At 49.0% G+C, this 17,222-nt stretch overlaps 1 protein-coding gene across 2 annotated transcripts in view; it reads right to left on the reverse strand.

Annotated features, from left to right (window-relative positions):
- Positions 1-17,222, reverse strand: part of LOC121284224 (FH2 domain-containing protein 1-like) — a 98,134-nt gene that overhangs the window by 26,702 nt on the left and 54,210 nt on the right. For both annotated transcript variants that reach the window (XM_041199517.1, XM_041199518.1), the window contains 5 exons: positions 16,349-16,449; positions 12,873-12,943; positions 8,136-8,243; positions 7,749-7,819; positions 6,703-6,820 (listed from right to left, as the gene is read on the reverse strand). In XM_041199517.1, coding sequence (XP_041055451.1) covers positions 6,703-6,820; positions 7,749-7,819; positions 8,136-8,243; positions 12,873-12,943; positions 16,349-16,449 — 469 coding nt within the window. The remainder of the gene's footprint in view (positions 1-6,702; positions 6,821-7,748; positions 7,820-8,135; positions 8,244-12,872; positions 12,944-16,348; positions 16,450-17,222) is intronic.

Genomic DNA, 17,222 nt, shown 5'->3' on the forward strand with positions numbered 1-17,222 from the left:
GGAACAGGTTCTGAGGGAGAGGGGAGTCGGACCTGAGTGGGAGCAGGTTCTGAGGGAGAGGGGAGTCGGACCTGAGTGGGAGCAGGTTCTGAGGGAGAGGGGAGTCGGACCTGAGTGGGAACAGGTTCTGAGGGAGAGGGGAGTCGGACCTGAGTGGGAACAGGTTCTGAGGGAGAGGGGAGTCGGACCTCACTGGGAACAGGTTCTGGGGGGAGAGGGGAGTTGGACCTGAGTGGAAGCAGGTTCTGAGGGAGAGCTGAGTCGGACCTCACTGGGAACAGGTTCTGGGGGGAGAGTTGAGTCGGACCTCACTGGGAACAGGTTCTGGGGGGAGAGGGGAGTCGGACCTGAGTGGAAGCAGGTTTTGGGGGGAGAGGGGAGTCGGACCTGAGTGGGAGCAGGTTCTGGGGGGAGAGGGGAGTCGGACCTGAGTGGGAGCAGGTTCTGAGGGAGAGGGGTGTCGGACCTGAGTGGGAGCAGGTTCTGGGGGAGAGGGGAGTCGGACCTCACTGGGAACAGGTTCTGGGGGGAGAGGGGAGTTGGACCTGAGTGGGAGCAGGTTCTGAGGGAGAGGGGAGTTGGACCTGAGTGGGAGCAGGTTCTGAGGGAGAGGGGAGTCGGACCTGAGTGGGAACAGGTTCTGGCGGGAGAGGGGAGTCGGACCTGAGTGGGAGCAGGTTCTGAGGGAGAGGGGAGTCGGACCTGAGTGGGAGCAGGTTCTGAGGGAGAGGGGAGTCGGACCTGAGTGGGAACAGCTTCTGAGGGAGACCGGAGTCGGACCTCACTGGGAACAGGTTCTGGGGGAGAGGGGAGTCGGACCTCACTGGGAACAGGTTCTGGGGGGAGAGGGGAGTTGGACCTGAGTGGGAGCAGGTTCTGAGGGAGAGTTGAGTCGGACCTGAGTGGGAACAGGTTCTGTGGGAGAGCTGAGTCGGACCTCACTGGGAACAGGTTCTGTGGGAGAGCTGAGTCGGACCTCACTGGGAACAGGTTCTGGGGGGAGAGGGGAGTTGGACCTGAGTGGAAGCAGGTTTTGGGGGGAGAGTTGAGTCGGACCTCACTGGGAACAGGTTCTGTGGGAGAGCTGAGTCGGACCTCACTGGGAACAGGTTCTGTGGGGAGAGCTGAGTCAGACCTCACTGGGAGCAGGTTTTGGGGGGAGAGTTGAGTCGGACCTCACTGGGAACAGGTTCTGAGGGAGAGCTGAGTCGGACCTCACTGGGAACAGGTTCTGGGGGGAAAGGGGAGTTGGACCTTTCCTGATCAGCTCGGTGGATTTGAAAAAAGTGTCAGAGTGACATCACAGGAAAGTTGTGCATTGATTGGTTCTTGAGCATTTCGGGACTGTGTTTGAACCCTGGTAATTTTGAAAAATGTAAGTTTCTAAACAAGCACAGGGAAAGTAAGAATTTATAGGCACAGTAGAGGGAGCTGATCTGTGAGCAAGAATTTCTACTTTCTACTAATCTCCAGTTTATAATTAATTGTACAAGAGTAAAGTTAAAGTAAGTAAAAGTAACTGAAGTTAAAGTAAATAAAGTGATTTAAAAGTTTAAGGTTAAGGCATGGCAGGACAGCTCAGCCAAGCAGAATGTGCATCCTGTGACACGTGGGAAGTTGTGGTCACTTCTCGTGACCCAGACGAGCCAATGTGCAGGAAGTGTCACTGGCTGCACAAGCTTCAGCTCCATATTTCAGGGCTTGAGCAGCGGCTGGAGTCACTGAGGTACATCCAAGAGGCAGAGAACTACGTGGATAGCGTGTTCAAAGAGCTGGTCACACCACGTTAGGGGCAAGCAGGCAGGTAGAGAATGGGTGACCACCAGACAGTCCAAGAGAAACAGGCAGGTAGTGCAGGAGTCCCCAGAGGTCCTGCTCACCAACTGGTTTTCCATTCTGGATATCGGTGAGGGTGATGGGTCCTTGGAGGAGTCCAGCAAGAGCCAAGCCCTTGGCACCATGGGTGGCCCAGCTGTACAGGAGGGGGGGATGAAGAGCGGAAGGGCAGCACTGATAGGGGATTCTTTAGTTAGGGGAACAGACAGGGGTTTCTGTGACCGTCAACGTGACTCCAGTATGGTTTGTTGCCTCCCTGGTGCCGGGGTCAAGGATGTCACAGAACGACTGCAGGACATTCTTCTGGGGGAGGGTAAACAGCCAGAGGTCGTGGTCCGCACTGGGACTAACAACATAGGTAGAAGAGGGATGTGGTCCTGCAATCAGGATTTCAGGAGCTAGGTAAAAAATTAGCAGACAGGACCTCTAAAGTAGTAATCTCCAGATTACTCCCAGTGTCACGTGCCAGTGAGTACAGAAATAGGAGGATAAGGCAGATGAATGTGTGGCCGGAAAAATGGTGCAGGGGGGAGGGCTTTAGATTCCTGGGATACTGGGACTGGCTCTGGGGGAGATGGCACCTGTACAAGCCGGACGGGTTGCACCTGAACTGAGCTGGGACTGAGTTCCTTGCGGTGCATTTTGCTAATGCTGTTGAGGAGGATTTAAGCTAACTTGGCAGGGGTGTGGGAACCAGGAGAGAATTTTAGAAGGTAATACCAGGGTGCACGGAATGCAGGGAGAGGCAGATAGCACTAAAATAGAGAATAGTAAGTTAATAGATGGGGTCAGAGTAAGGGAGCAAGCAGTGAAGTCTAAATCAGGGTTACACTGCATGTGTGTGAATGCACGGAGTAGAGTTAATAGAGTTACAGGTACAGATTGCTTTATGGGATTATGGTGTTGTGGTGATAACAGAGACCTGGCTTAAGGAAGGGCAGATCTGGGTGTTAAATATTCCTGGTTATAAGGTGTTCAGAAAAGATAGGAAAGGGAAAAAAGGAGTGGGAAGGGGTGTCATTTTTGGTTAAAGAGAGCAGTGCAGTACTGGAGAAAGAGGATGTGTCAGAGGATTCAAGCACAGAATCGATTTGGCTAGAGCTAAGGAATAAGGGTACAATTACATTGCTCGGTGTAATATATAGACCACCAGCTAGTGGGAAGGATATAGAGGAGCAAATCTGCAAGGAAATTACAGAGGTGTACACATCATAGAGTAGTTATAATGGGGGACTTTAATTACCCGTATATAGACTGGGACAGTGGTAGTGTAAGGGGCAGTGAGGGACAAGCGTTCCTAGATTGTGTTGAGGGGAATTTCCCACTGCAGTATGTGTCCAGTCCAAGGAGAAAGGAGGCACTGCTAGACCTGGGGCAGGATTTTTAACCTCGGCTGATGGGCATTGCTCTAGACCTGCTTCAACATAAAATAATGCCTATTAACATCAGGCGAGCATCTGGATGTCAACACACAGCCGGGCGATACTTCAGTGAGTGGGCATGCGCAGGAATCGGCAGCACCTCCGCTGACAATTAAGAGGCATTTTAAGGCCATTAAAAAGATAATTAAGTGACATTTTTTGCTGCCCGTCCAAGCTCAGGGTTAATGAACAGGGAATAGGCCAAGTGACCTTTGAACATTTTAGGAAACCTCATCCACGGGTGTCACATGACAGAGTCACATGAAGGGACATGTTTTATAACATTTTTAAAATCTTTATTATTTTTTATTAAAACTGGACATCTCCCTGAGGCAGCACACAGGTCCCCACTCACCCTCCTCCGCCCTCCACACGGGCAGCGCTGAGCACTGCCGCTCGCATTTCACGCTGCGCAGGGCCTTCATTGGCCAGCGTGAAATCGAGGTCCAGCCCCCAGCTTTCTGACCGGCCCCGCCTGCCCCCACCCTGCCCAGCCAACAGGGGCAAAATTCTACCCCTGGTTCTTGGGAATGAGGCAGGCCAAGTAGATCAAGTGACAGTGGGGGAGCATTTAGGGGACAGTGATCATTGTGTCATAGGGTTTAGGGGGACGGTGGAAAATTACATTGGTCAATCCAGAGTAAGAATAATCAACTGGCACAGAGCAGACTTCAATGGGGCAAGAATGGAGCTGGGCCGGATAGACTGGAACCAAAGGTTGGTGGGAGAAACAGTAGCTGAATAATGGGCTACCTTCAAAGAGGAGATGGTTTGGGCACAGTCAAGGTATGTTCCCAGAAAAGGGAAGGGCAGGACAAACCAATCCAGAGCTCCCTGGATGACAAAGGAGTTAGAAATTGAGTTAAAGAAGAAAAAGCGTGCTTACGACATGTGTGAGGGAACAAACACAACTGAGAACCAAGCTGAGTACAGAAGGTTCAGGGGGGGATGTGAAAAAGCAAATACAAGAAGCAAAGAGAGATTATGAAAAGAGGCTGGCAGTAACATAAAAGGAAACCCCAAAGTATTCTATAAGCACAGCAATAGCAAAAGGGTGGTAAAAGGAGGAGTAGGGCCCAATAGGGACCAAAAAGGGGACTTACACATAGGGGCAAGAGGCATGGCAGAGATGTTAAATGAATACTTTGCATCTGTCTTTACCTACGAGGTAGATGCTGCCCAGGCCATGGTGACAGTGGAAGAAACTCAGTCACTAGAAGGGTTTAAAATTAATAAGGAGGAGATATTGGATAAGCTGTGGGTACTTAAAGTTGATAAGGCACCGGGATTGGATGAGATGCATCCAATGATATTGAAGGAAGTGAGAGTGGAAATTGCAGAGACACTGGTAATAATCTTTCAATCTTCCTCGGATTCGGGGAAGGTGCCGGAGGACTGGAGAATTGCAAACATTACACCCTTATTCAAAAAAGGTTGTAAGGATCTGTCCTGCAATTACAGACCAGTCAGTTTAACTTCAGTGGTGGGGAAGATTCTAGAAACAATTATTCAGGATAGAAGTAATAGTCACATGGAAAAATGTGGATTGATTCAGAAGAGTCAGCATGGATTTGTTAAAGGAAAATTGTGTCTAACTTGCTGGAGTTTTGTGAAGCAGTAACAGAGATAGTTGATAAGGGCAAGGCTGTTGATGTGGTGTATATGGACTTCCAAAAGGCATTCGATACGGTACCACACAACAGACTTGAGGAAAGTTAAAGGTCATGGAATAAAAGGGACATGGATACAAAATTGGCTGAGGGATGGGAAACAGAGAGTAATGGTTAATGGGTACTTTTCGGGCTAGAAAGAGATTATAGTGGCGTTCCACAGGGGTCGGTATTGGGACCCTTGCTTTTCCTGAAAGATATTAATGATCTAGATCTTGGCGTGCAAGGTACAATTTCAAAGTTTGCAAAAGACTAAAAACTTGGGATAATTGTAAATTGTGAGGAGGACAGTGTAGAATTTCAAAAGGACATTGACACATTGGTGGAGCGGGCAGATAGGGGGCAGATGAAGTTCAATGTGGAGAAGTGTGAGGTGATGCATTTTGATACAAAAAATATGGAAAGACAATATAAAATAAAGGATATGATTCTAAAGGGTGTGCAGGAGCAGAGAGCTGTTTCTAAACTATACAGTATTCTAGACTTCATTAACAGGGGCATAGAGTTCAAGAGCAGGGAGGTTATGCTGAATTTATATAAGTCACTGGTTAGACCTCAGCTGGAGTATTGTGTTCAGTTCTGGGTGCCACACTATAGAAAGGATGTGAACACATTGGAGAGAGTGCCAAGGAGGTTTACGAGAATGGTTCCAGGGATGAGACACTTCAGTTATGGGGAAAGATTGGAGAGGTTGAGACTGTTTTCCTTAAAGAGGAGAAGCTGAGAGGAGACTTGACAGAAGGTTTCAAAATCATGAGGTGCCTGGACAGAGTAGATAGGGAGAAACTGTTCCTGCTCGTAAACGGATCGAGAAACAGGGGGCACAGATTTAAATTGTTTTGCAGAAGAAGCAAATGCGAGGTGAGAAAAAACTTTTTCACACAACAAGGAGTTAGGGTTTGGAATGCACTGTCCAGAAGTGTGGTGTGGTTTAATCGAGGCATTCAAGAGGTCATTAGATGAAACAATGTGCAGTGTTACAGGGAAAAGGAGCTATGTTAATATGCTGAGAGGGCATCGCAGACATGATGGGCCAAATGGCCTCCTTCTACATAATAACAATTCTGTGATTCTGACCTGCCGGTGGGACAGGTCATACCCAGGGATGGTGATGGTGGTGTCTGGGACATTATCTGTATGATATGATTCCGTGAGGATGACTACGTCAGGCTGTTGCTTGACTAGTCTGTGAGACAGCTCTCCCAATTTTGGCACTAAACCCCAGATGTTAGTAAGGGGGACTTTGCAGGGTTGACAGGGCTGAGTTTGCCGTTGTTGTTCCCGGTGCCTAGGTCAATGCCGGGTGGTCTGTCCGGTTTCTTTCCTTTTTTGTAACTTTGTAGAGGTTTGTTACAACTGAGTGTCTGGCTCGGCCATTTCAGAGTCAACCTCATTGCTGTGGGTCTGGAGTCACATGTAGGCCAGACCAGGTAAGGACGGCAGATTTCCTTCCCTGAAGAATATTAGTGACCCAAATGGGTTTTTACAACAATCGACAATGGTTTCCTGGTCACCATCAGACTTTTAATTCCAGAATTTTATTGAATGCAAAGTCCACCACCTGCCGATGTGGGATTCCCCTGGATCTCTGGATTACTCGTCCAGTGACAATGTCACTACCATCGCCTTCACAGGAAGGTACTGGCCGCTGACGGGGAGCACTGACTGACCTCCAGCCCTGACGCCCACATGTATCGCTGACCCCTGATGCCCACAGGAAGCACTAGCCTCCACCCCCATTCTGCCCACACCTGACCCAGAGTGTCAGCACCAACCTGGATAAAACCTTCCATCTGATCTCGGATATCCAGCAGTTTTTCCATGTCTCCTTTCACCAAGTGAAGCTTCCGTTTCAATCTCTCAAACTCACCCTCCAACTCCTGCTTGAATAGTCTACACCGGGAGGAAGAAGGGAATAATTACTGCACCATTCAACATCCCTGTGAGACTCAAGGACACAACTGCTCACTGCTTCCCTACTTGGGAAAGGGTTGAGAACAGGAGGGCACAAATTTAAAGTAATTCGTAAAAGAAGCAAAAGTGATCCAAGGAAAACTTTTGCCCCCAGCGAGTGGTTTGTGCCTGGAATGAGCTGCCTGAGAGTGTGGGGGAGGCAGGTTCAATCGAGGCTTTCAAAAGGGAATTAGACAGTTATGTGAAAAGGAAGAATGGTCAGGGTTACGGGGAGAAGGTGGGAGAATGGCACTGGGTGATTTTCACACTCGGAGAGCTGGTGCTGACACAATGGGCCGAATGGCCTCCTTCTGCACTGTAACAATTCAGTGATCCTGTGATTCTGGGATACACAGAAACAATTCCCCTCCCCCCACAGTTAGCACAGCAACAGGCTGACTAATGGAGAACGGATGGCGAAGGGGCTTGATCTGTCTCCCTTGACCTTTGGTGGGGGGGGGGTGGGGGCTGCGGTTGAGGGGCAGGTTATTGAACTCAGACTCTGTGAGTTTAAGGGGAGAAAGGTGCCCAGTCTGAGGGTGGGCCTGAGATTGGAGGAATTACCGAGGGCACTGGAGCTGTGGCCAGGAAGTGGATCCGTGAGTGAACCAAGTAACTGCTCAAACAAAGAAGCTGCTACATCCCCAGGGTGTGTGTGTGGGGGGTGGGGTGGGGTGCAGGGGGAGAGCCTGGGTAAATACCCGGGTTGGGGCTGAGGGTGGAGGGGTAGACTGAGGGGTAACAGGTGGACAGGGGTCTGAGGGGGATATTTTAGGGACAGGGTCAGAGGAGTGAACACACCAATCACAGCGTTCCCTGCCCCCCACCCCCCCCCCGCCCCGCCCCCCCGATTTGGGAATTTTCCTACCTGGAAGCTGCTCCAATATTCCGCAGTTTACTCGGGAAATCCATCAATTTCTTGTCATTCTTTTCAGCTTCCTAAAAGATTCAGAATTATTGAAAAAGGACATGGCCTCCACTGGCTGAAACTTCCCATCCATTTCCCTGTTATTCCGGAACTCTCCACTTCAATCTCCGCCCACACCCCCAACTCGAGTCTCTCTTCCAGTCCCTCACACATTGTGAGGCAGCCTCGAATCCTCCCTCCCGGGGCTAGTATATGCCACAACCCCACTTCCCAGACCCAACCATTCAACTGCCTCCTACAGCCCATGAACACCAAACCCTGGCCCGTCCACTCATCCCCAAGTGATTCTGATCTCCGACACAGACAGGATGTCAGTCACTCACTCACCATAACGACAAAGTGCATGAGGTTCATTCCCGGCTGATTGGCCTTTGTCTCAACGAGTTTCAGTAATGAGGATATTCGGAACCCGACAGCATTTCCCGAGTAGCCTCCCTGAGAGAGACAGAGAATGGTCAGCAAAGCCCCCGATGAGTCACTGTCCCAGCCTCTCTCCTCACACAAAAGACACAAACACCCATCAAGTCCCCAGCTCCCACCAGCAGCAATATTACATGTTCAGCCAGGCCTGTCCCTGTCACACGTCCCTCAGGATGTGTGAGCAGCAGGTCAAGCCAGGAAATAAAGTGAACCCCTACCCCAGTGAGAGTCAGTGTGTGTGGGAACCGTAGCCCAGTGAGAGTCAGTGTGTGTGGGAACCGTACCCCAGTGAGAGTCAGTGTGTGTGGGACCCGTACCCCAGTGAGAGTCAGTGTGTGTGGGACCCGTACCCCATTGAGAGTCAGTGTGTGTGGGTCACGTACCCCAGTGAGTGTCAGTGTGTGTGGGTCACGTACCCCAGTGAGAGTCAGTGTGTGTGGGACCCGTACCCCAGTGAGAGTCAGTGTGTGTGGGACCTGTACCCCAGTGAGAGTCAGTGTGTGTAATGGTCCCGTAACGCAGTGAGAGTCAGTGTGTGTGGGACCCGTACCCCAGTGAGAGTCAGTGTGTGTGGGACCTGTACCCCAGTGAGAGTCAGTGTGTGTGGGACACATACCCCAGTGCGAGTCAGTGTGTGTGGGACCCGTACCCCAGTGAGAGTCAGTGTGTGTGGGACCCGTACTCCAGCACTAGAGATCATGTAGGCCTGAGGCTTGCAGCCAATTAGATTTGCAATTTGAATTTTTGCATGTTATTTCTGCTTTGTTCTTGATCGAACCTGCAATACGTCTGCAGTGAATATTTTCTGCTTGTTTTAAATCAGGGCCTACAAAGCAAATATTAATGTATCCAGTAATTAATTGATAGCAATTATTTGTGATATTATTAACTGTAGGTGTGTTTTCCTCAGGTCTTGGTTTTCATGTTTGTTTTCTCTTTTCAAGCTAGGCCTACCCCAAAATAAAAGTTGTCTTTGTTTAGCAGAAGCGATGATTTTTACAATCTTCAATGACCCTTGAACTATGAGCCAGGACACATGGGCTGGTCAACTATGGTGTGGGATCAGGAGATGGAGCTCAGTTGTTGGCAGATGGGAGACACCATCAGATCGTCACTGCCTTGAATACGGAAACGTCTACGAAGCTTTAAGAGGTGAAAACAACTCGTGTTCCAGACTCTTGAGAAAGTTTGGATAGAGACCTTGAAAGGCTGGAATGGAGCCACAAATTGGACTTAAAGGAGAGCATTCTCCAATGTGCTGGACTGCAGCCAAAGCGGATTCATAACCACTGAAGACCATGAGGAGGAGGGCTGTCGACAGGGTGACTGACCTGAGTGTCCACCCCTGGAAGGTCATTTGCAGAGCTGGTGATGTATGAACCAAGGGAATTTTGGGGAATAGACGGTTTGGGGTTACCATTTGTAATTTAGTATGTTATATAGTGTCTATGTAAAGTTATCTTTCTCTCAGTTTCTTTTAATCCATTAATAATTCTTTAATAGTTGTTTAACAAAGACTGTTGTTTCCACATCTTGCTTGGTATTGAGTCACTTACCTGCCTTTGTCCAGAGGCTCTGAACGTGGCTGAGACCCCAGGAGGGATTACAGCCATAATGCACTTGGTGTGACATTTATGCCGTTCTGATCAAGCATCATTATTGATCTGAGACATTAATCCAGTTTCTCTCCACAGTTGCTCACAGAATCACAGAATTGTTACACACAGGAGGCCATTCAGCCCATCCACTCTGCACCAGCTCGCTGACTGAGCAATTCACCCAATGCCACTCTCCCACCTTCTCCCCATAACCCGGTAAATCCTTTACAGATTACAGATCCAATTCCCTCTTCAAAGCCTCGATTGACCCTGTCTCCCCCACACTCTCAGGCAGTGCATTCCAGACCCTAACCACTCGATTGACCCTGTCTCCCCCACACTCTCAGACAGTGCATTCCAGATCCTAACCACTCAATTGACCCTGTCTCCCCCACACTCTCAGACAGTGCATTCCAGATCCTAACCACTCGATTGACCCTGTCTCCCCCACACTCTCAGACAGTGTGTTCCAGATCCTAACCACTCGATTGACCCTGTCTCGCCCACACTCTCAGACAGTGCATTCCTGACTCTAACCACTCAATTGACACTGTCTCCCCCACACTCTCAGACGGTGCATTCCAGACCCTAACCACTCGATTGACCCTGTCTCCCCCACACTCTCAAACAGTGCATTCCAGACCCTAACCACTCGATTGACCCTGTCTCCACCACACTCTCAGACAGTGCATTCCAGATCCTAACCACTCGATTGACCCTGTCTCGCCCACACTCTCAGACAGTGCATTCCTGACTCTAACCACTCAATTGACACTGTCTCCCCCACACTCTCAGACAGTGCATTCCAGACCCTAACCGCTCGATTGACCCTGTCTCCACCACACTCTCAGACAGTGCATTCCAGATCCTAACCACTCGATTGACCCTGTCTCCCCTACACTCTCAGGCAGTGCATTCCAGACCCTAACCACTCAATTGACCCTTTCTCCCCCACACTCTCAGACAGTGCATTCCAGATCCTAACCACTCGATTGACCCTGTCTCCCCCACACTCTCAGACGGTGCATTCCAGATCCTAACCACTCAATTGACCCTGTCTCCCCCACACTCTCAGGCAACGCATTCCAGACCCTAACCACTCGATTGACCCTGTCTCCCCCACACTCTCAGACAGTGCATTCCAGATCCTAACCACTCGATTGACCCTGTCTCCCCCACACTCTCAGACAGTGTGTTCCAGATCCTAACCACTCGATAGACCCTGTCTCGCCCACACTCTCAGACAGTGCATTCCTGACTCTAACCACTCAATTGACACTGTCTCCACCACACTCTCAGACGGTGCATTCCAGACCCTAACCACTCGATTGACCCTGTCTCCACCACACTCTCAGACAGTGCATTCCAGATCCTAACCACTCGATTGACCCTGTCTCCCCCACACTCTCAGACAGTGCATTCCAGACCCTAACCGCTCGATTGACCCTGTCTCCACCACACTCTCAGACAGTGCATTCCAGATCCTAACCACTCGATTGACCCTGTCTCCCCTACACTCTCAGGCAGTGCATTCCAGACCCTAACCACTCAATTGACCCTTTCTCCCCCACACTCTCAGACAGTGCATTCCAGATCCTAACCACTCGATTGACCCTGTCTCCCCCACACTCTCAGACAGTGCATTCCAGACCCTAACCACTCGATTGACCCTGTCTCCCCCACACTCTCAGGCAGCGCATTCCAGACCCTAACCACTCGATTGACCCTGTCTCCCCCACACTCTCAGACAGTGCATTCCAGACCCTAACCACTCAATTGACCCTGTCTCCCCCACACTCTCAGGCAGCGCATTCCAGATCCTGACCACTCGATTGACCCTGTCTCCCCCACACTCTCAGACGGTGCATTCCAGATCCTAACCACTCGATTGACCCTGTCTCCCCCACACTCTCAGACAGTGCATTCCAGATCCTAACCACTCAATTGACCCTGTCTCCCCCACACTCTCAGACGGTGCATTCCAGATCCTAACCACTCGATTGACCCTGTCTCCCCCACACTCTCAGACGGTGCATTCCAGACCCTAACCACTCGATTGACCCTGTCTCCCCCACACTCTCAGTGTGTTCCAGATCCTAACCACTCGATTGACCCTGTCTCCCCCACACTCTCAGACAGTGTGTTCCAGATCCTAACCACTCGATTGACCCTGTCTCCCCCACACTCTCAGGCAGCGCATTCCAGATCCTAATCACTCGATTGACTCTGTCTCCCCGACACTGTCAGGCACCGCATTCCAGATCCCAACCACTCGATTGACCCTGTCTCTACCACACTCTCAGACAGTGCATTCCAGATCCTAACCACTCGATTGACCCTGTCTCCCCCACACTCTCAGGCAGTGCATTCCAGATCCTAACCACTCGATTGACCCTGTCTCCCCTACACTCTCAGACTGTGCATTCCAGACCCTAACCACTCGATTGACCCTGTCTCCCCCACACTCTCAGACAGTGTATTCCAGATCCTAACCACTCGATTGACCCTGTCTCCCCTACACTCTCAGACTGTGCATTCCAGATCCTAACCACTCAATTGACCCTGTCTCCCCCACACTCTCAGACAGTGCATCCCAAACCCTAACCACTCAATTGACCCTGTCTCCCCCACACTCTCAGACAGTGCATCCCAAACCCTAGCCACTCAATTGACCCTGTCTCCCCCACACTCTCAGACAGTGCATTCCAGATCCTAACCACTCAATTGACCCTGTCTCCCCCACACTCTCAGACAGTGCATCGCAAACCCTAACCACTCAGTTGACCCTGTCTCCCCCACACTCTCAGACAGTGCATTCCAGATCCTAACCACTCAATTGACCCTGTCTTCCCCACACTCTCAGACAGTGCATTCCAGATCCTAACCACTCGCAGTGTAAAAAAGTTTCTCCTCGTGCCTCCATTGCTTCTTTTACCAATTACCTCAAATCTGTGCCCTCTGGTTCTCGATCCTTCCACCAATGGGAACTAATTCTGTTTGAGCTGTGGAGTATTTGCAGCATTTTCTGTTCCTATTATGTACTTACTGCATTCATGTAGTTCCCAGCTTTCAGAACTAGTCGGATTACAATGTGAAGCTCATCACAGTCCATCAGCTCTGAAAAACAGGCAGAATGACTCTTAACACCGCAAAGGAAACAGAGATGGAACAGAGATAAAGCCATTCAGCCCTTTCACTCTGTTCGACTGTTCTAATTCTGGCCTATTGAGTATCTCCGATTCCCATCGCTCCACCATTGGCCGCCGTGCTTTTAGCTGCCTGAGCCCTAAACTCTGGGATTCCCTCCCTAACCCTCTCCATCTTCACTAGTTCACTTTCACCCTAAAGACACTCCTTAAGCCCACTTCTCTGAACAAGATGTTTCTCATTTGCCCTAATATAACCTCATTTCATTTAAGGCACTATTTAATTACAAGCTGTTGTTATGAGGGCAAGCTGACTTGCAACTGAAGTTTAGCTCCATATCCCTGAATACCCCTTACACTGAATACCCCTTACCCTGAATACCCCTTATGCTGAATACCTCTTACTGCAAAAAGAGACATGTCAAAGCTTTTTGTCTCACACTCATCAGGACACTTTGCAAGAATACCAATATAAGGGGAAAACAATAATTTATACTGTATGTGAAGAGAGCACTGATTGGTTGGCAGGTGGAGTCTGATTGGTATGGGCGTTACCATGGAGAAAGCACCAATTGATGGTGACTGACAGTTGACTGCCAAGCATTGTTTGAAATTTAAACCAGGCAGTTTGACCCTGATTGGTCAAGGGATTGGCCTGGGGAATGAGTCAGTGACTGGCTGTCACTTATTTGGTTTAGCTGAAACAGGCACAATGTGTGTACATGTTCTTTCTGTCTGCGATGAACAGGGCTCTGTGTATTAATATATGCAGTTTCCAGTACACACAACTGCACCACACTGCGAGCCAACTGATAATCTTAAACTGGTTGTCAGTGTAATGCTTAGCACACTGAGGGTTGTTTAGCAAGTGCTGTCCATTTGCGGAATCACATCCAATGTTGGACACTGTGTTTTGAGTTTTGCGAGCCTGGGCTGATTGTGTACGGTCAGTACTTTGCCTGTTGTGAACAGCGGTTGGGACAAGCTATTGATACGATCCGCCAGTGTTTGGGACATACGGTCTACATACCCGTCATCACACCAGCACTGAAACTCATACACCACATTACTCATTTGTGTGATAGGCAGAATGTCTTTTTGGCTTGAGGGCAGCATCCTGTTAGTGGTGAATACCACTCGTGTTACTACTGCATAGTAGCAGCGTGAAACAGCTAGCTTCACCTGGTGCTCAAATGTTTGAGATACCTTACTCTTCCAGAGTAATCTGAGGTACACTGGGCAGGTTTCAGGGCCGGTCATGAATTTGCGTGATGAACAGCCTAAGGCCAACACTTTCGGCCCCGAAAATATAAAGTGCATTTTCCATGGCAACACATCTACAAATCAGAGTCCACTTGCCAACCAATCAGTACTCTCTTCCCATACAGTATAAATTGTTGTTTTCCCCTGATATTGGTATTCTTGCAGTGTCCTGATGAGCGCAAGACAAAAAGCTTCGACATGTCTCTTTTCTCAGCAATACTCAAGTTCTGTACTACCAAACGACTATTTGAATACCCCTCACCCTGAATACCCCTTACCCTGATTACCCCTTACCCTGAATACCCCTCACCCTGAATACCCCTCACCCTGATTACTCCTTACCCTGAATACTCCTTACCCTGAAAACCACTCACCCTGATTACCCCTCACCCAGAATACCCCTTACCCTGATTACCCCTTACCCTGAATACCCCTTACCCTGATTACCCCTTACCCTGAATACCCCTTACCCTGAATACCCCTTACCCTAAATACCCCTTCCCCTGATTAACCCTTAACCTGAATACCCTTTACCCTGAATACCCCTTCCCCTGATTACCCCTTCCCCTGAATACCCCTTACCTTGAATACCCCTTACCCTGAATACCCCTTACCTTGAATACCCCTTACCCTGAATACCCCTTACCCTGATTACCCCTTACCCTGAATACCCCTTACCTTGAATACCCCTTACCTTGAATACCCCTTACCCTGATTACCCCTTACCCTGAATACCCCTTACCTTGAATACCCCTTACCCTGAATACCCCTTACCCAACAAAACTCTTCAATCTCTGTTTGGAAGCCTCAATGCTCTCCAGTCTCAGCAGCTTTTTGTGGGGAGAGAGTTTCAGATTCCCTCTTCCCTCTGTGTGAAGAATGTTTCCTGATATCACTGCTGAACGATCTGGCTCCAATTGTTCTGGACTCCCCACTTCTCTCCCCCACCAGAGGAAATAGCTTCACTCTATCTATCCCATCAGATCCTTTAATCATTTTAAGCACCTTGATTAGATCATCGCTTAATCTTCTAAATTTGAGGGAACACAAGGGGTTAGGTGGGAATGTGGATTTGAGACACAATCAGATGAGCCGTGATCTTGTTGAATGGCAGAGCAGGCTTGAAGGGCCGAGTGGCCTAGTCTTGCTCCTAGTTCATGTGTTTGTATGTTCATGTGTTTGTATGTTCATGTGTTTGTATGTTCATGTGTTTGTATGTCTGTAGGTAAGCCACGCCTGTGCTCATAATTTAACCCTTATATAACCAGCATCATTCTGGAGAATCTGTTCTGTCCCCTCCAATGTCCTTCCTGCACAGTGCCCAGAATTGCTCCCAGTTACTCTAGACTTATACCCACTGAACAACCACATCTGTCCACAAACACACTGACTCTCCCGTTCAATCCAATCCCATTCATTCTGCTTTCTAGAGACCTCCTATTGTTTAACGGTGTTCCCTAGGTTTCCCTCACTGTTTTGTATGCAGGTTAATATGGCCACAAATAAATAAATTAATCATGGGAGTTTATCTCCAGAGGAATCAAATTGAAAAGCAGAGAAGATCTATTATTGAATCTTGGTTAAAGCACACTTGGCGGACAGTGAGCTGTTCTGTTCCTATATTATAGAAAAGATATCAAAGCACTGGGGAAGATGAGAGAAAGATTCACAAGAATGATCCCAGAACTGAGAGATTCCAACTATCAGGGAAGAACAAACAGGACGAGATTCTTCTCTCTCGAAAAGAAAAGGCTGAGGGGTGACCTGATTGAAGTCTTTAAAATGACAAAGGGGTTTCGATAGGGTCAATGTAGAGAAATGTTTCCATCTGTTAGGGGGAGACCAGAACCAGGGGCCAGCAATATAAGATAGTCACTAATAACTCCAATGGGGAATTCGGGAGGAATATCTCTACTGAAGAGTGGGGAGAACATGGAGCTCGCTACTCCAGCGAGTGGCTGAAGGGGAAGCTGGATAAACACGAGGGAGAAAGAAATAGAAGGATATGCTAATAGGGGGAGATGAAGAGGGGGTGGGAGGAGGCTTGTGTGGAGCAGAAACACCAGCACAGAGCAGATGGGCCGAATGGCTTGTTTCTGTGATGTGGACTCACCTCGAGCTGCCTCAGTCATAGTCTGTACCCCGAGACTCAGCGTTTCCAACCGAGGGCCAAACTCCTCCTTCAGGATCATGCACTCCACACGCTCTGTGTAACTGGTAGAGAAGGTTAGAGTTCAGACAGGATCAAACACAGCACAGGGTCAGCAGTACACAGCCCAAGGGTCACACAGCTTGAGGTCAAATATCACAGGGTCAAAGGGACACAGCCCAGAAACTAGGTGAAGCAGAGACTGCCTGCAGTTGAGAACAATGAGGGGAAACCTCATTGCAATGTACAAGATTCTGAAATGTAAAAACAAAAAAACTGCGGATGCTGGAAATCCAAAACAAAAACAGAATTACCTGGAAAAACTCAGCAGGTCTGGCAGCATCGGCGGAGAAGAAAAGAGTTGACGTTTCGAGTCCTCATGACCCTTCGACAGAACTTGCGAGGAGTTCTGTCGAAGAGTCATGAGGACTCGAAACATCAACTCTTTTCTTCTCCGCCGATGCTGCCAGACCTGCTGAGTTTTTCCAGGTAATTCTGTTTTTGTTTAAGATTCTGAAAGGGTTTGACTGAGAAAATATTTCCACTGGTCGAGGAACTAGAATAGGCTGAGGGCACAGTCTCAGGATAAGTGGACAATCATTTAGGACTGAGATGAGGACAAATTTCTTCACTCAAAGGCTGGTGAATCTTTGGAATTCTCTACCCCAGAGGATTGTGGATGCTCCACTGAATATATTTAAGGCTGCAATAGACAAAATTTTGGTCTCTCAGGGAATTATAGGGTATGGAGAGTGGGCGGGATAATGGAGTTGAAGCCCCAGATCAGCCATGATCGTATTGAATGGCAGAGCAGGCTCGATGGGCTGAATGGCCTACT

The sequence above is a fragment of the Carcharodon carcharias genome, chromosome 11 (assembly GCF_017639515.1).
Source record: "Carcharodon carcharias isolate sCarCar2 chromosome 11, sCarCar2.pri, whole genome shotgun sequence".
Classification (NCBI taxonomy): Eukaryota; Metazoa; Chordata; class Chondrichthyes; order Lamniformes; family Lamnidae; genus Carcharodon; species Carcharodon carcharias.